The sequence below is a fragment of the Eucyclogobius newberryi genome, unplaced genomic scaffold (genome assembly GCF_026437365.1).
Source record: "Eucyclogobius newberryi isolate DKJ021-1_F unplaced genomic scaffold, fEucNew1.0.hap1 SCAF_3, whole genome shotgun sequence".
In the NCBI taxonomy this organism is placed as follows: domain Eukaryota; kingdom Metazoa; phylum Chordata; class Actinopteri; order Gobiiformes; family Gobiidae; genus Eucyclogobius; species Eucyclogobius newberryi.
The window spans coordinates 35,641,887-35,660,078 of NW_027315945.1; the positions used below are offsets into that span (position 1 = coordinate 35,641,887).

General features: G+C 42.8%; 1 protein-coding gene across 1 annotated transcript in view; it reads left to right on the top strand.

Annotated features, from left to right (window-relative positions):
• adgrb1a (adhesion G protein-coupled receptor B1a) overlaps window positions 1–18,192 on the top strand; it is a 191,346-nt gene that overhangs the window by 72,069 nt on the left and 101,085 nt on the right. Inside the window, exons 14-16 of the mRNA XM_072461112.1 lie at window positions 5,886–5,961; window positions 12,126–12,231; window positions 12,355–12,398. Of these exons, the coding sequence (XP_072317213.1) occupies window positions 5,886–5,961; window positions 12,126–12,231; window positions 12,355–12,398 (226 nt within the window). The remainder of the gene's footprint in view (window positions 1–5,885; window positions 5,962–12,125; window positions 12,232–12,354; window positions 12,399–18,192) is intronic.

The following is an 18,192-nucleotide window of genomic DNA, read 5'->3' on the forward strand; positions in this document are numbered from 1 at the left end:
GCAGGGAGTTTGAGGGGAGTAATAGCCCTCAGGACAAGAGTGGTTGTGCAAGAATTGTTTGAATTTGATAAAACATGTTGCTCCAGGGTCAAAATGTTACACAGAATATGAGTTAGTGGTTTTAGTTTTTATTCTTTACCTTTTATAAGTCAGGTTTATTTTAAGTGTGCCCCGATCACACTCTCGCCGCACAGCGCCATCTGTTTGTATCTGCTTCAACTCGTTGTATATGACTTTCTGCTAATGGGTTGTGGGGCTTTGGAGTATTTATGACACGGCTGAAGTGTTTTTATGCAAATGAAGCTTCACTCTCTTTTTGTGATGTTTGCATTCATAGCTCTCGCCGAATCCCATTTGACTAAAAGTTGTGTCTGGATGTCACTGGCAGCTGGGCCGGAGGGTTTGGGCAGGTACGGAGTGTTTTGTTTAGCACAGTCCAAATGCTAATGGGGCTGTCGATCTTAATCAAGAGACTACAGGAACCTATCAGGGACAATTACAGCCACTTTGGTTCCAGCTGGAAATAGGCCTAATGTGTGGTCACAAAAACATGCATCTGTGGGATTTTTACCCCCTTTTTCCAGGCTTTTTAAAGGGATAAAAATGCAGTTGAACCATGAAAGAGAAACATAATTCTAGTTCTGCCCCTTTTCATCACTTCTAATTATTAGAATTATCCATGAGTTTGTCTCCAGTAGATTAGACTGTAACGGCCGCTCACTGGTCTCTCCAAACGAGTTGTAAAACAGCTGCAGTACATCCAGAACGCTGCTGCTCGAGTCCTGACTAGAACCAGGAAGTATGATCACATTAGTCCTGTTCTCAGGTCTCTGCACTGGACCGGCCTCCTGCTGGTGCCAGAGTCAGGACTAAACATGGACCGGCCTCCTGCTGGTGCCAGGACACTTAATCCTCCTCGCACACAGTGTCTGCGTGCACTGGTGAGTGGATGGGTGAGTGCTGGTTGTTTGCCTTATAAAGTGCTGTTGAAATGCTAAAAGTTGAGGCAAAACCAGGTCATTTTAAGTCTGTCTAAAAAAACGAGTCGAATGATCTACAGTTAAATGATAAAGAGTTCCCTGGAGCCTGCAGGTCAGCTGCTGCTCTCCGCTCTCTCCTTCTGGTCCATCCTGAGCCTCAGATGGCGAGGCAGATGGTCAAAGTTTGCTTCGAGCCTGACGCACATTAGATGACTTTTACATCTTGCACCTTAACCGAGAAAAACATCTTAAATCCACGCCAATCGACCGGATATTTCAAAATATAGGGTCTGGAACAGTATATAATGGTATTTTCATTAAAGCCTGTGGGTCTAAAACTGCAAACAAATACTACCATCCACTTTTTAATGCAATATCCAATTATATATTCCTTCAAAGTACCAAGTCTGAATGGATTAGTTAAATTGGAATCATAAAATGGGTGGGTTTAAATACTCCTTTCAGACACAATACATATCTACAAGTTAGATTATTTTTTTATCCATGCATGTTTAATACTGCATTGTAAAGATTCATTAATTTTTCCATAGATTTAGAAATTCCTCTTTTCTGTCGTGGCAAAGATATGAAGACCCCTCGTACCCAACTTTAGTCGTGTAAATGTTTTGTGTTTTGTGATTAAATCTAACCATTGCTTGTTGTATTGCGTCTAATACTTAAGGCCCGAAGTCACTGGGATAGGCTCCAGTCACCCGCGACCCCAAAAGGGAACAAGCGGTAGAAAATGGATGGATGGATGGACTTACTTTTAACGCTTTTAATTTAACACTCGTAATAGTATACAGTCCGTTTGTATCAATAATGGGACATTTGATATCCAGTTCTTTACCAGTGATTGATGCCAGCATGGAGATAAGATAAGATAAGATATTCCTTTATTGTCCCACATGGGGAAATTTCATTGGTGCAACGCAGGTAGATACAGAGGTAGATACAGAAGAACAGATCACTTATAGGAAGTCTGAAAAACACTTTCAGTAGAAGATCTCCTATAAATAAATAAAAACTCCCATAGACAAATAAATAAATAAATACATAAATACCATTACATGTGATCACGACAGTAATTGCACATGAATATGTGTCACGACAGCACATAGATTGCACATGAATTGCACAGTAATTGCACATGAATTCCAACAGTAATTGCACATATGACAGAATTGCACATGGTTAGGTCATTATTGCGAGTGTTCAGTACTAATAGTTTTTGTTATAAAGTCTAACAGCAGCAGGAAGGAAAGACCTACGGAACCTTTCCTTCACACAGCGAGGGTGGATCAGTCTCTCACTGAAGCTGCTCTCCAGAGCGGAGAGAGTGTCCTGCAGGGGGCGACACTCATGGTCCAGCATAGATGTGAATCTAGCCAGGACCCTCCTGTCCCCCACCTCCTGCACCGAGTCCAGAGCACAGCCCAGGACGGAGCTGGACTTCTTGATGACTCTGTCCAGCTTCCTCCTCTCCCTCTCTGTGATGCTGCTGCTCCAGCAGGCCACACCTACAGGAGCTGATGCCACCACAGAGTCATAGAAGGTCTTCAGGAGTGGCCCTGTCACTCCAAAAGACCTGAGTCTCCTCAGGAGGTAGAGCCGACTCTGGCTCTTCCTGTACAGTGCGTCTGTGTTATGAGTCCAGTCCAGTTTGTGGTTCAGATGAACACCCATTATAACATGATAACAGAGAGAACTAATAATAACACGAGTGCCGTTTCCCAGAAAACATTGTAATCATACATAATAAAGAGCTGTGGGTCAGGGGGAAGACATATTAGATAGAACATGAAAGAAGCAGGTTTGTGTTGAGGGTATGACTTGTAAAATGTAATAAACGACAGCATTTTAATCTTGTGACGGAGCAAAGAGCAAGACAAATCGTCTTTTTCTCTGCGTTGATCCTGAACGTTTGGGACTGAGCTGTGAAATGAGTGTTGTGGATTCCATCGCTGTTACCATGGCGTTATTCTGAGTATGACACGTCAGTTTTAAGCTCCAGTTCCTAAATTTAGACGGTCTATACTCCCGAGCAGAGTTGGTTCGATTTAACACAACTTATCACATTTATCGTCTCTTTATTACTATTTATAACGGTGATCAGCTCGTGAGTATAGTTGGATTAATTAACTCTCAGTTTCAATTAGGTTGGCTATAAATCTGGTGCAGAATACCTTTGTTTTCATGAGTTTAAATGACACACATTATGAAAAATTGACATGTTTGACCTTTTATACACATCGATCCCTCAAAAACATACCTGGAGATGTGTTTAACGTCATTCTTTTTCATTTTGATTCACCTCTGAGCCTCATAAAACACCCGGTTTCAAATGTCTGGTCACATAGGGATCGGGCTGTGCTCTTTTTAACTCCATAAATGCTTTCCAGACTCGTTTTGAGCATTTCTGTTGATAATCACGTTCATTTCAACTCTGCGCTTGTATTAGCATGCTAACTCCCCATGGTAATTCCCTCTGCTGCCAGTAGATGGAGTTTTAATGCTAAATCTTGAATTAAACAACGCAATGTGTACTGTTCAACACATGCGTTATAAAGTGCCTATGACAGGTTTTTACAATTTTCTAATTTTGACTTTATTTGGTGTGTTTATATATGTTGTACGTATAAATTAAACGTTGAAAAATCAGTGGAAAATGACAGGAAGTGACATCACACCAGGGACACTCTTTCAGGTTTATGCCGAATTTACACAAAGAAACAACTTTTTTTGACTCTCCAAACATTAATTCAACTAAATAAAGTCGCTCTCATATATTTTTATTTGTAAAATATAAAAATGATGTGACATTAGATGTGTTTCGGCCCAGAGTTTGCTGGGTGATTTCCTAGTGTGATGTCATCGATTACAAACAGGGAGTTAAATTATAAACCTAAAAAGTATGCAAGTCTGGGATAACTTTTTTATAATTTTTGGCCAAATTCAAAATATATTTATCTTAATTGCATTTTTGTTCAATGAGTCGTCCAACTTGTAGGGGGCACTTTAAGTTCTTAAACATGAGATGCTTAAACATTCATTCAAAGGCCAATAACGACATCACCATAAAACATAAAACACAACTGGAGATGATAATTACAGCTGCTTTTCCACACATGCCACAATATGATGTCATTGCCACAAATATGATGTCATACAGAGATGGCACCAGAGGGAAAACCACCTCAGTATTTCCCCACGATAAACATCAAAGTCCTGTTGTTCTCGTGTTGAAACGGAGCTGGTTCTTTGGTTGCTGCTCCTCCCTGTTCCTCCGTCTTCCTCCCTGTTCCTCCCTGTTCCTCCGTCTTCCTCCCTGTTCCTCCCTGTTCCTCCATGTTCCTCCCTCTTCATCTCTGTTCCTCCATGTTCCTCCCTGTTCCTCCGTCTTCCTCCGTCTTCCTCACTGTTCATCCCTCTTCATCTCTGTTCCTCCATGTTCCTCCCTCTTCCTCCTTGTTTATCCCTGTTCCTCCCTCTTCCTCTCTGTTCCTCCGTCTTCCTCCCTGTTCCTCCATGTTCCTCCCTGTTCCTCCCTTCCCCTCCCTGCTCCTCCCTCTTCCTCCTTGTTCCTTCCTGTTCCTCCCTGTTCCTCCCTCTTCCTCCCTCTTCCTCCCTGCTCCTCCCTCTTCCTCCTTGTTCCTCCCTGTTCCTCCCTCTTCCTCCCTGTTCCTCCCTCTTCCTCCCTTCTCCTCCCTCTTCCTCCCTGTTTATCCCTCATCCTCCCTGCTCCTCACTGCGTCCAAGCGAGCGGCGTGAGCGTGCAGGAGCGTGCAGGAGCGTGCAGGAGCAGCAGGAGCAGTAGCGTGCGTGTCATACTTCATAGATGAGTAGTTATGTAGGCCACTGAGACAGACCAGGAGCTGGAGTGACCTGCATTCTCCCGTCACCTCTGGCTCTTCGCGTCATGCTGCGTCAGCCCAGACTTTCACTGGCTCTGTTCAGATTCTGTGATTCTTCTATTGATCGTACGGTTCCAGAAAAAGGAAATAACCAGTTTTTCAAATGTTGCCCGAGTGATTTATTCTGGACACAGTGCAAAAACGTGTAATCGTCCTGCTCTTCTCAATCTTCGCAGAATGAAACCCAATGGTTATTAGAAATTGGGATGAATAAAGTTGTTATCTTTAGGACGCGGATAAAGATAAATGATAGTTTTACACCTGTCAAGTGTCAGTTTGTGATGAAAAGTGAAGACATGGGTTAAAAATGACAGGAAGTAGAGCAGAGTATTGATGATATCACACAACAACGACTTAAAGTTATATCACAAAATTACACGCACAAAATCGGACTCTTTAAACTTGTATTCAATAAAATAAAGTAGTTTTTAGTTCTCAAATAATGTATAAATGTCAGTGTACAACAGGGATCCTAGGTAACAGGCAGTTTTCTAGTGTGATGTCACGATTTACAATAAGGATGTAAAATTATAAATGAAAATAAAAAAATGACTAAACTGGGATACAATTTGTAAAAAACATATTTATATATAATTAGCTGGATTTTAGTCAAATACGTAGTACAACCACCTGTCATGGGCACTTTAATTAGTAATATTAAGCCATATTTGTTTGAAAAATGAGTAAAGCTGCATTGATAAATTAATTCTGGCCCTAGATGTTAATTAAATACACTTAATTTAATGATAAAAAACAGTGCATGTGTCAGCTGGATCACCTACACAAGTTCCATCTCTCTAAAGAAGCCAACTTTGTGTAATATTACCAAAAAGTGATCTCGTGATGTACTGATTGAACAGCTTGTGATGTTGAGACTGCAGTACCCGCGTTTGACCACCGTGCTGAACTCAAACTCGTTGACTTTACCTTTTCTTTACCTTTACTTTACCTTTACTTGGTTGACGTTACCTTTTCTTTGTCCCTTGTACAGATGCCGACGACTCCTCCACGTTTGTGACCGGGATCGTGCTGTACAGGAACCTGGGCAGCATCCTGGCCCTGCAGCGGTGAGCGCACTTTTACCATTAATATACTGTTTGGGTTTGTTCAGTGGATTATGACGTTCCAAATATCATTGTCAATATCAAAAAGAACCGTTCCAGTTGAAAAAAATGTGTGCGTATCTGATAAAAGTATCCATACGCCGGTATTAAATATGAATAAGTTCAAGGTAAATCCTCTAAATGGGAAAACCATGTCACTTTTCTTTCCATATTCAACATATATGCATATTTCATGTCTTCACTTTTAGCACTTTGTCGACAACAAAGGTGCAAAAGGTGGAAACGCTGTGGTTTATATTTGGGTCAAAATATTGTTCATTTTTGCTTGAAAGATGTTTTTACAAATTTATGAAGGAATTCCGTTATTTCATATTCATACCATAATTTAAGCATTTTCAACTTCACATCTTTCTGGAGACTGAGAAGCGGGTTTACGTTTAAATGCTAAGTTGCTAATGCTAAGTTAGATCTGGTGATGTGACGGCGCTCAGGGTAAAAACGCACGTATTTTTGCGATAAAAATGACTGAAGTGAAACAATAGGAAGCTAGATACGTTTTAATGTATTTCAGAAAAATTAAAAACATATTTAAGATAACGAGGAGGAGGCGGTCCCCCACTGCACCTTTGAACTGGTTTGGAATTGTCGTACACATGCTAAAGGCTGTAGCATCAGTACATTAGCTCTATTGCATTGTCGTCGGGGCGTTAGCATTAGCATTAGCATTAGCAGTAGCGTAAAAGCAGGGAACACTCGACCACACGTGAATAACATCAGTGCTTTGTTAAGAAATATTACAGCATGTATTAGTTTTTAGCGTGGTTTTTAGGGTTTGGTGCCAAAATTATTTACAATTTTTATGAATTAATTAGCGATCATAAAGTGTAATGACCTTCTACACATGACAATAATGAAATAAACAGTTCGACTTTTTACTTTTTAGTTAATCAAGCCCAGCATACATTAGTGAACGTCAGTAACTGGAGCTTGAACATTTATTTGTCACATTTTTTATTTATTTTGCTCCCTCATTCAAATGGATGCGATAGAACCTTTATATCAGTTCCAAACACGTCAGCAATGGAACAGTCTCTACGTTCTACTTCATTTACCCACAAATAACTCAACACCACCCAATGACTCCAGAATAACCATGAATTATATTGTTTTTTATCTTTCATTTTAGAAGTAAGTATTACGTCCCCAGCTCAGGTTGTGGGCTCAATTTTCTGCTCAACGAAGACTAAATCTGCTGATATAAATCCCACTTATGGTCAGTTGTTGTTGACATAATACAAACCCAAGTAACATCATATTTAATTGTGATATTATATGTTATTCCAAACCTAAAAAAAACTGCACCAAACAACAGTCCGAGCAGTCGTTATGACGCCGGCACTTTGAGAGTGCCGGATAAATATTTCAGGCACTTTTTCCACAGTGCGAAAAGCATTAGAGCGCGCTACAGCGGAGCCGGCGCTCGGGAAACTTCAAGGCAAACGAGGATTTAAGCGTCGGCACGGCAACAGCAGGAGGCCGACGCTTGGCTTTCATCATGTTTCCGACGTGGGGTTTATCTAAAAGTGTGTATTTTATGATTCCAGCGCGGTGTTTAATGTAAAGTGCTGTTAGCGTCCCGACAGGGCAGAATTTGTCCTTCTGTTACTTTTACACGAGTTTCAGGAAAAGTACATTGTTTTGGTAGAAAGTGTTCGAATAGTTTGAGGTATTCACACGTTTGTCCGTCTTAAAGGGGCGTTAGGTTACTTTATCCGGTGGAGAGTCTCGTACCTGCTGGCGATGGGGTTGCTTTGCCTGGAATGTTCCACAGCGTAGCGTTAGTCTGTCCATCTCCGTGGCGACGAGCAGGCGACGCCCGGGTCACAGGTCAGGGGGCTACGAAGATGTGAAGTGGCAGCGGCAGAGTGGTGGGTCAAATGCAGACGACAAATAACCCTATGAGGTGTCGCTTAACCTTAAAGTGCCCCCTACAGGTCGGACGACTCATTGAACTAAAATGCAGTTAAGTTTTATATATTTAAAATGTTCCTAAAAAGTGTGAAAATGTTATCCAGGAATAGCTCATTTTTTAGGTTTAAAATCTCCACTTCCTGTTTGTAACTGATGACATCACACTAGGAAAAATGTCAAATGTCACAACTTTTTTTATTTGCCAAATGAAAATATACAAGAGCGACTTTATTTTGTTTTTAATGTTTAGAGCGTCAAAAAAGTTGTTTCTTTTGTGTAATTTCTGCATAAACTTTGACTGGAACGAGTGTCCCTTGTGTGATGTCACTTCCTGTCATTTTCAACAGATTTGTCAAAGTTTTCTCCACAAATACCTGCTCGATTGGTGTAAAACTATCATTTATAAGTACAACAGTTACAAATACACCAAATAAAGTCAAAATTGGAAAATCGTAAAATAGGCCACAGTCAGAAGTTGAAAAGAGCCCTAGAAATAGGATTTCGTTCCCACAATCTGGGCACTACTTTTTTAAACGTTTTTCTGGGGCCCAAATATATGAAGAATCTTCAACAAAAAGTTCTCTGCGAACAACCTTGCAGTATTTGAGAAAATTGTTCTGAAAGTTGACAGTTTCCTCTTAATTTGGACATATTGATGTGTACACCACTTTTTGGCGGCCCGTCATCTTGTAAACCATTAGACACGCGACAATGATTTTTTCCCCCAAGTCATCTGCATTACTACTTTCTACACATTCCTGAAGTCCCAGTCAATTATCTTAAAGGCGGTATGGCGATTTGAGAACGCAGGCGGAAGTGCGCATGCGCCCTCCCCCGTGCGGACTGATACAACACACACGTGCGTTTGTTTATTAGCGAAACGGAGCGCATCACATCTCTCGTCTCCCGTAGATTTCTGTCCACTTCTGAGTCAGCTCGAATTGTCTTTCTCCGTCTTCATTTTGCCCCGTACACTGAGGGAACTATATTATGATAGATCCATGCGCTTAGGCACGCGGAAACGTGGGGACGAGCCTGACGCAGCTGCAGGTGAGCGGTAGGTGCGTTTTATGATTGATACGTGGCAGGACAAATGATTTATCCACGTCACGAGGAAATATGATACAAAATTTGCTGAAAAAAATCGTCCATACCACCTTTAATTGACTTAGAAATACAGACATAGTAAAAACACAAACAACTTTTTAGAAACCCTTGTGTGCCCAGATTGTGGGAACGGAACTGAAAGATACAGCTCTCTGACTGTGGCCTAAAAAGTCACTTTAAACTCCACTCCATTTCAAAACAGTGTCCTGAAAACCACCTTTGAAAAAAAACATCAGTTTATGACTATCGCTGTTAAGTTTGTTGAAGACAGACTTTGGTATTATTAATTTGTAGCTGGTGTGTTAATGAAACTCATTATCAATTTTAGCTAAATTTGCTGCCCATAAATAAGATGACAAGACAATGATCTGCTCAGGAAGTGGCACGTTAAATACATGAATAAATGAACACTAAAATAACAAACGTATCAATCCCACGCTCCTTGTTTCGAGCCGCAGTCTGATCTTTGAGTCCGGTTAAACGACTCGCTGAGGGGACAGTGCCCGACGTAGACGTTTAAATTGACGGATTGCGTTTTAGCTCCGCCAGGGCTAAAACCGCCAAGATCCGCCGACGATATGAACCGGGTGCGCGGGCCGGCGAACGTCTGGCTCGCCGGGAGCGTCCGTGCCCGTTTTCCCCGGTGCCAATCCGCGTTTTTGTCGATGGTCTCACTTTGCGTGATCGATGGCGCCTGTAAACAGTCCAGAAGGTAATGCATACTAAACAGGAGGACGAGATGAAAAGGTTCCCAAGTGTTTTGAAATTGTCGTCATATTTTTTGACCGCTCGAATTCGCGTTTATTGTCGATGTTGTTTCGGTTGTAAAAGTGCATGTTTCAACCGAAGGCACATGACGGTTTGTTAGCATCTATCGGCGCTAACGTGCTCGTGTCTAATTCCGATAAATGAAGTGCAGTTGTCACATCGCTTTTGGGCCTTTTCCATTAGCACCCACTCGGCTCGACGCGGCTGAACTGTGTAGCCGTTGTCGTGTTTTTGCAGTGACTATGATATCGTTAGCTGATGCTTGGTGCGCTAGCTTTAGCACAACGTTTGTTTATTACGAAGAGTGCAGGCTTTTTTCTGCAGGATTGTTTAGCCTTTGCTCATGAGCGGTGATATGAATATTATAAGACTCTTTTCATGACTCACTTTTAGTTTTTTAGTTTTTTTTTTTTATTCAGAACAATGTAAATATTTCTTTATTATTGTGTGTGTGGCTGTTTTTCTTTCTTTTTTTTTTAAATTAAAGGTCCCATAACTTGCAAAACCAACTTTTCAGAGCTTTTAACCTTCTTACATTGCTATTTGTGCTTCATATATGTATTCAGAGTTTTTTTTGTTTGATTCCCGCAGTGTTTAGCTATATTACAGACTATTTCCTTTCCTCGAATCTCCAAACTGACGGGCGGTGGGGCAAGACCGCGTCATAAGGGCAAGCACGTGTGATATTTCTTAACTATTATGTTAAGGGTGTTACACAACCCTTATTATTATACACTTGGGATAGACTACGAAACGTGAAAAAGCATGTTATGGCACCTTTAAAGAACAGAAAAAGAAAAACACGACCAGAGAGCAGACACAAAATAAAAGCAGCAGACATCCAACAAAGAAAAGAAAAAAATAATTTAATCATGGCCTTGAAAACCCCCAAAAAACTTTAAAAAACGTCAAATTTTGTCCAAACTCTGTCAAATTTGTCCAAATATAATTCTTTCCATTTCACGTAGGTTCATTATAATCACAGTCCAGTCCTTGATCGTCTGGGCCTTTTGTGTCATCCATTATTTGTGAGTGCCTTTTTTGCAGGATTTTTTAAGTCTCTAAACTTCTGTAGTGCATTAGCGTGTTTTACGGAGGACACAGGGTTGTTCTGAAACATCACACTTTGACCCAATCAGCGTCTGACGGTCTGAGTCGTGCTGAGTCGTGCTGAGTCGTGCTGAGTCGTGCTGAGTAGAGCCAAGTAGGTTCTGATGGAAAAGGCCCATTTGTCAATTGAGTCTAAAAGAAAAAATCGTACAAATCTGGCCTTCTGCAGCCCTGTTTGTGCTGTCGTTATAGTCATAGAAAGACACTCCACCCACTGCATGGACGTGGTGTGTGGTTGTTGATGGAGGGCGGAGGGGCAGATTGGCAGCCTCGCTTCCGGCAGTGTGTCCCACGGCAGCTTTGGCGTCTACAGTAGCTCCAGGTCACTGCCTCAACTGTCCGTCTGAAGCTAAACCACTCTTTTGTCCAGCTGACAGAATAGACTTTTCTTTTACTGTGGAACCTACAGGCGACAGAGGCAGTTCACACTTTGAGAGGTTTTGACAAGACTGTGAAGCTCAATGCAAGTGCAACGCATCAGTCTATTTATTTTTGATCAAGCTGACAATGTAAAATAACTAAATAAAGTCTTGTAATGATGACAAGAAAGTGCCCAAACCTAGACTCAATCTCTGTGTTTCATTTCAGCTGGAAATGCTCATAATCATTCATCCATTTGTCAAAACTGTCCCTGAAATAGAATAAATAAAATGAATAAAATAAATTAAATACATTAAATAAATAAAATAAAATAAATAAAATAAATAAAATAAATAAAATAAATAAAATAAATAAAATAAATAAAATAAATAAAATAAATAAAATAAATAAAATAAAATAAATAAAATAAATAAAATAAATAAAATAAATAAAATAAATAAAATAAAAATAAAATAAATAAATAAATGAATAAATTATTCATCTATTTGTCAAAACTGCCCCTGAAATAAATAAAATAAATAAAATAAATAAAATAAATAAAATAAATAAAATAAATAAAATAAATAAAATAAATAAAATACATTAAATACATTAAATAAAATAAATAAATAAAATAAAAGTGGGAGTGCCCTTGATCATATATACATTTATTTGCATTTGATGTCTCCATAAAATAAGAAATGTATTCATAAAAAGAACACACATTTTGTTTATGTATGTATTTATTTGTCCTCATTTGCTGTCTTTGCTCCGGTGAATCCTTCAAATATAATCAATATGTTCTTTTATAAAACTAACCCCGTGTTATTTCCCTTCTCTGCTCGCTGTAGAAATAACACCGTGATGAACTCAAAGATTTTGTCGGTGGCCATCAAACCGAGCCCGTCGACGTTGCTGTCGGCTCCTGTGGTGGTGGAGTTCTCTCATCTTTACAACGTGAGTCCAACATCTGTAATTCCGGAACATCTCCCCGAACTTTCTGCCGATAATTGGAACCGCCATAGATCTTTCCACAAAAGCCTTTGATAACACGTCCACTCTCTCCTCTTTTCGCTTCAGGGCACCACCAATCAGTCGTGTATCGCCTGGGACGAGAGTGACAGGTAAAATCCACATTCCTCCCATATATATTGTTAAAAAGATGTGTCTGAGAAAGTGAAAACTATAGCTGTAAATCCTCACGAGCTGTCATTATTGGCTTGGAAGCACAATGAAAGTCAATAGATGGCAATCAGAAAACCCGTTAGCGTCGTAACACCAATTAAGCTCATTAAAAGTCGATAAAAGTTAACGTTATGAGCGGCATAGCAACAGAAGCTGGTTTAGCGCAAGATAACAAGATAATAAATCGGTGACATTGCTGTTTTGTTTTTTCAACTTTGAAGCCACTAAACAGGGAACAACACCAAACAAAACATACCAACAGACAAAATGTTTTATTGTATATTATAAAAGCAGCACTTCCTGTTGGCTGCATCTTATTGTAAAGTCAATCGCAAACATGGAATAGAGTCCGAAAATGTGTTTTGGGATGACTGTGTGTTGCCCGTTGGATGCAGTCCATCAAAAAGTGTTGTTAAAGTCTAAAAATGTGTGATTAATGTGGATACTATGCTCTAACGGTTGCCTGACCTGCCAGCCCCTCCCACACTCTTTTCAAATGCGGAAGGGTCTGGACCCCGGGTCAGAGCCAATGAAGTCATGGGACTATAATCGTCCGATCCAATCTCGGAGGTGGAGGTTGTAACGCATCACACTGAAGATACGGAAGTTGCTTTTCACCCCCCGTTCCAAAACATTCAAGATGGTGGACCCGGCTCGTGACCCGGCTCGTGACCCGGGTCCGGCTCGTGACCCGGCTAGTGACCGAGTGTTTACTTCTGCTCTCGCTTCGGTTTGAACAATCAGGAAAGTCCGCGCTACTCGCCGTGATGAACGTGCGTTAGATGCGTTTGTACGAAGGGCGTCATCGCGATTCAGGTGACATTTTCTGCGTTCGAGGACGGATAACGCCGAACACGCCTTGTTGACATAGGCGACGTAATATCCGGTTAATCTCTGAAATTCTGCGGTCGAGCCCCAGACCCTCCGGGTTTTGTTAAGTAGTCTGTCAAAACGTGTTGGGAATGGCTGGTCGGGCAACTCTAACAGGGTTGTATGAGCTATAACTTGTAGTTTTATACTCTCAAATGCTGCTAGTACTTGTGTTGAGGTGTTTTGAGCAATGTAGAGAGGAACTGACTGAACAGCAACTCGAACATGTGAAAGACAAAACCATCTTCAGGTCTTTGCTGTGAGAATGCGAGGAAACAAGATCATAACTTCATGAGAATCAGTTTAATTTGCACATTATTGTCTGCTTTGAGCTGTCTGCGCTCGGCCGTCCTCCCGATGAACGCCGCCGCAGCTCTGTCCTCAAGTGTTTTTAATCTTGACAAAGTCTCTCCTTCTGCTGCTGCTGCTGCTGCTCGGCTCGGGACGGCGCTAACCCACTCTCGCTGCTCTGACACTGAGGCAGCCGCTGGAAAATTAAAAGTGTCGCTCACGGCTCCCTCCGCCTTCTCCCCGTCCTCCTCCTTCTCCCCGTCCTCCTCCTCCTTCGCCCCGTCCTCCTACTTCTCCGCCCCGTCCTCCTCCTCCTTCACCTCGCCCTCCTCCTCCGCCCCGTCCTCCTCCTCCTTCACCCCGTCCTCCTCCTCCGCCCCGTCCTCCTCCTTCTTCACCCCGTCCCGTCCTCCTCCGCCCCGTCCTCCTCCTTCACCCCGTCCTCCTCCTTCTCCCCGTTTTCCTCCGCCCCGTCCTCCTCCTTCGCCCCGTCCTCCTCCTTCGCCCCGTCCTCCTCCTTCGCTCGAGGAAGCGAGGACCTAAATGTTTCCATGGGCTTTAAACAGTACAGTGACACTCGTGCTTCTCTTGACGATAAATAAATAAACAAATGCGTTGGTTTTCAATGTATTCTAAAATATACATCACTATTACAGGAAACAGTGTAATCAAATAAAAAAAATCTATGTGTACATTATAAAAGAGGCTCAAATGGACAGGGAATCTGACCCTTGACCTCCATGAGAGTACATTCCAAATAATGTCAAATAAATTAAAAAAAATGTCTTTCCTGGTTGAATAAACAAAACAAAAAAATGATGGTGCTGCCCCTGATGGTGCTGCCGCCCCTGATGGTGCTGCTGCCCCTTATGGTGCCGCCCCTGATGGTGCTGCCGCCCCTGATGATGCTGCCGCCCCTGATGGTGCTGACACCCCTGATGGTGCCACCCCTGATGGTGCCACCCCTGATGATGCTGCCGCCCCTGATGGTGCCGCCCCTGATGGTGCTGCTGCCCCTGATGGTGCTGCCCCTGATGGTGCCAACCCTGATGGTGCTGCTGCCCCTGATGGTGCTGCCGCCCCTGATGGTGCTGCCGCCCCTGATGGTGCTGCTGCCCCTTATGGTGCCGCCCCTGATGGTGCTGCCGCCCCTGATGGTGCTGCCGCCCCTGATGGTGCTGCCGCCCCTGATGGTGCTGCCCCTGATGGTGCCGCCCCTGATGGTGCTGCTGCTCCTGATGGTGCTGCCCCTGATGGTGCTGGCCCTGATGGTGCTGCTGCCCCTGATGGTGCTGCCCCTGATGGTGCTGCCGCCCCTGATGGTGCTGCTGCCTCTTATGGTGCCGCCCCTGATGGTGCTGCCGCCCCTGATGGTGCTGCCCCTGATGGTGCCGCCCCTGATGGTGCTGCCGCTCCTGATGGTGCTGCCCCTGATGGTGCCACCCCTGATGGTGCTGCTGCCCCTGATGGTGCTGCCCCTGATGGTGCTGCCGCCCCTGATGGTGCCACCCCTGATGGTGCCACCCCTGATGGTGCTGCAATTTAAAGTTAAAGTAATCGGACAGACAAAACACAAAAAGATTTACGTTTATTTATTTTTCCAGATGATTAAACTAAAGTTTAAAGGGGAAAAAGCACAGTCCAGGAAACACATTGGGACGAGTAAACTTATTTTTTTACCCAAGAGTAGATACAGTGAAAAGACAACTCTAGACGTACAATTTCTCCCAAAAGTGACTTGATGATATGTGTACTGACCTGACACTAACCCTGATAAACGGACTAATCTTGAAAACATTGTAACATGTCATAAGTCTGGATCTGAAGTGGTGACATGGGTTGAAAAAACTCTTTAGGAGCGAGCGTACAGTGGTGATGTTTAATCCCTGAAGTGATATAAAATGAAAGCATTAAGTGTTGCTGTTTTTGGAAACGCATAAAGAACATTTTGCTTAGTGCAACTTACACTCTGCAATTTGCCCCCAAAGTGCCCTGTTTATCCAAGACAAGAAAATGGTGCGTAAAGCGTGAGTAAGTGTTCTGGAGCGGAGAGTCGACCGCATAATACTAGAGTTGCCTTATTGCGTTGCAGGTTTTGGGACATTTGCATTTAGATGGCTGCGAACTGTGCTCCAAAAAAAGTGGGGGGAACATCCAGTCAAAAAGGATTAAAAGAACTCGGTCTTGGCGCGTTTAAACCCCGGGCAAAGCCGAGCGTGAATCTGCAGACGGAAGGTGCACATTTTACAAAAACAGAGAAACCCCCCGGCGCGCCTGGTCGTAACACTTTGCCTGCGTTGTTTGTTGTCACTTTAAATTTGGGACTCTCGCAGCAGCAGCAGCAGCAGCAGTTGCCCGGCGTGCCACTGCCATTTCAATGCGAGCGCCGTGCTCATCCTGTTTAATTCAAATCCCATCTGCAGCGCCGCGCGGCCGTATTTCCATGGCCCCGTGCGCTTCGGTTCGGGCGCAGAATACAGCAGATTAGTTTTAAATATATTGGAGCGGGAGTGGAATATGTGCCAGACAGAAAGCAGGCAGTCGAGGTCGTGTCGAATTTGACTCAGTCATCAGTGAGTCCTCGGCTTTGAAGGTCCAATATCGAGGAAAACATTCGTGATTTTGTATGTGGTGATTGGATTTTACGAATACGTAAGGTTTATTTGGTCTTTGTTTGCTCCTTACAATGTTTTTTCGTCTCCCAGGCATTGTATTTTTACGTTTTAGAACTTAAAACGAGGCCTTTATTTGCGTTAGTGCTCCCTCTGCTGACAGCAATCGACATGATCATGAAAAAACAACAACAAAACAACAACAAAGCCATGAGCAAAGTTAGTAGAGTGAAACCAATTTTGAAGGAGATTTATGGACGGCACAGGTGACTTCCGGATTCTACGTCTCACATAAAGATGAGGAAAATTGAAACGGAGTGATTTCTTAGTGCCGAGGAAGTAAATGACCACTCCAGACAATAAAGGTTATTATCAAAACACGGTTAAAAGCTTGAAAAAGTCTATATTACCGTCTTAAATCCTTATCCATACTCAATCTGCCTCCCTCTTGAGAACTCATAATGCTCTGTTCCACCTCTTGACATCATCAGATGGTAATCCAGCTGTGCATATCCACGCTTTTAGTCCATACGCCTCCACCAGGGTCAATATCATGTGCAGCAAACCCACTTCAGTGTTAACAGCTACTATTTAAGCCTGATTCAAACTGCTTCACTCGTCTTCTTAAGCACAAACACGTGATGCAACAAGAGCTCCACTTTATTTATGGCCATGGCTACAGAGCTGCAGCGCGGTCAAATATACGTCATAAGGCGCTGGTACAGCTGGCAGCCCGGTGTAAACGCTCTCTTCTTTCTCACACTTATTGTGCTTTATCTCCTATATTTTGGAAATATAGTTAGTATATTTTTTCTATTTTACTGTACGATAGGGACACGCGCTGGAATAGTTTTTTAATTCAACTGTTTTTGACTTTTTTCGGCTGGATTTGAGCGTTTTTCGTTGTGTTGTTGTGTTGTTGTGACGTGAGCTAGCTCCGAGCGAGCCCACCAGCCCCTCCCCCCCGCGCCCTCCGGCCGCGCTAAAGTTCGGCGTGTCGTCGGTACACGTTTATATACACGTTTATATGAAAGAGGAACTTCACCAACGATCGAGACACGCACTGGAATCGCTTTAAATTAACTTGTTTTGACTTTATTCGGCTGGATTGAGTGTTTTCGTCGTGTCGTTGCGATGTGTCTTGGCTCCGCCCCCCGGCTCCGGCCCCGCCCCCCGGGGCTCCGGCCCCGCCCCCCGGCCGGCGCCGTACCGCGTTTCCACAAAGGAGGAACTCATGAAACTGCGGAGAACAGTCGTCTTACCCGGAGATCGTCACGTTATCCCGTCGCAATACTGACCTAACCTAATACTGATGTGCAATTCTGTCATATGTGCAATTACTGTTGGAATTCATGTGCAATCTATGTGCTGTCGTGACACATATTCATGTGCAATTACTGTCGGGATCACATGCAATGGTATTTATTTATTTGTCTATGGGAGTTTTTATTTATTTATAGGAGATCTTCAACTGAAAGTGCTTTTCAGACTTCCTATAAGTGATCTGTTCTTCTGTATCTACCTCTGTATCTACCTGCGTTGCACCAATGAAATTTCCCCATGTGGGACAATAAAGGATTATCTTATCTTAATAGCCCAGCAGTTTCAGGAAACGCGGCCCGGCGATATAGCCTCATGGCTAACCCTAACCCTAACCTTAACCCTAACCATAACCCTAACCCTAACCTTAACCATAACCTTAACCCTAACCCTAACCCTAACCCTAACCCTAACCATAACCTTAACCCAAACACTAACCCTAAACCTAACCTTAACTTTAACCTTAACCCAAACCCTAACCCTAACCTTAACCCTAACCTTAACCCTAACCTTAACCCTAACCTTAACTTCAACCTTAACCCAAACCCTAACCCTAACCTTAACCCTAACCTTAACCTTAACCTTAACCCTAACCTTAACCCAAACCCTAACCTTAACCCTAACCTTAACCCTAACCTTA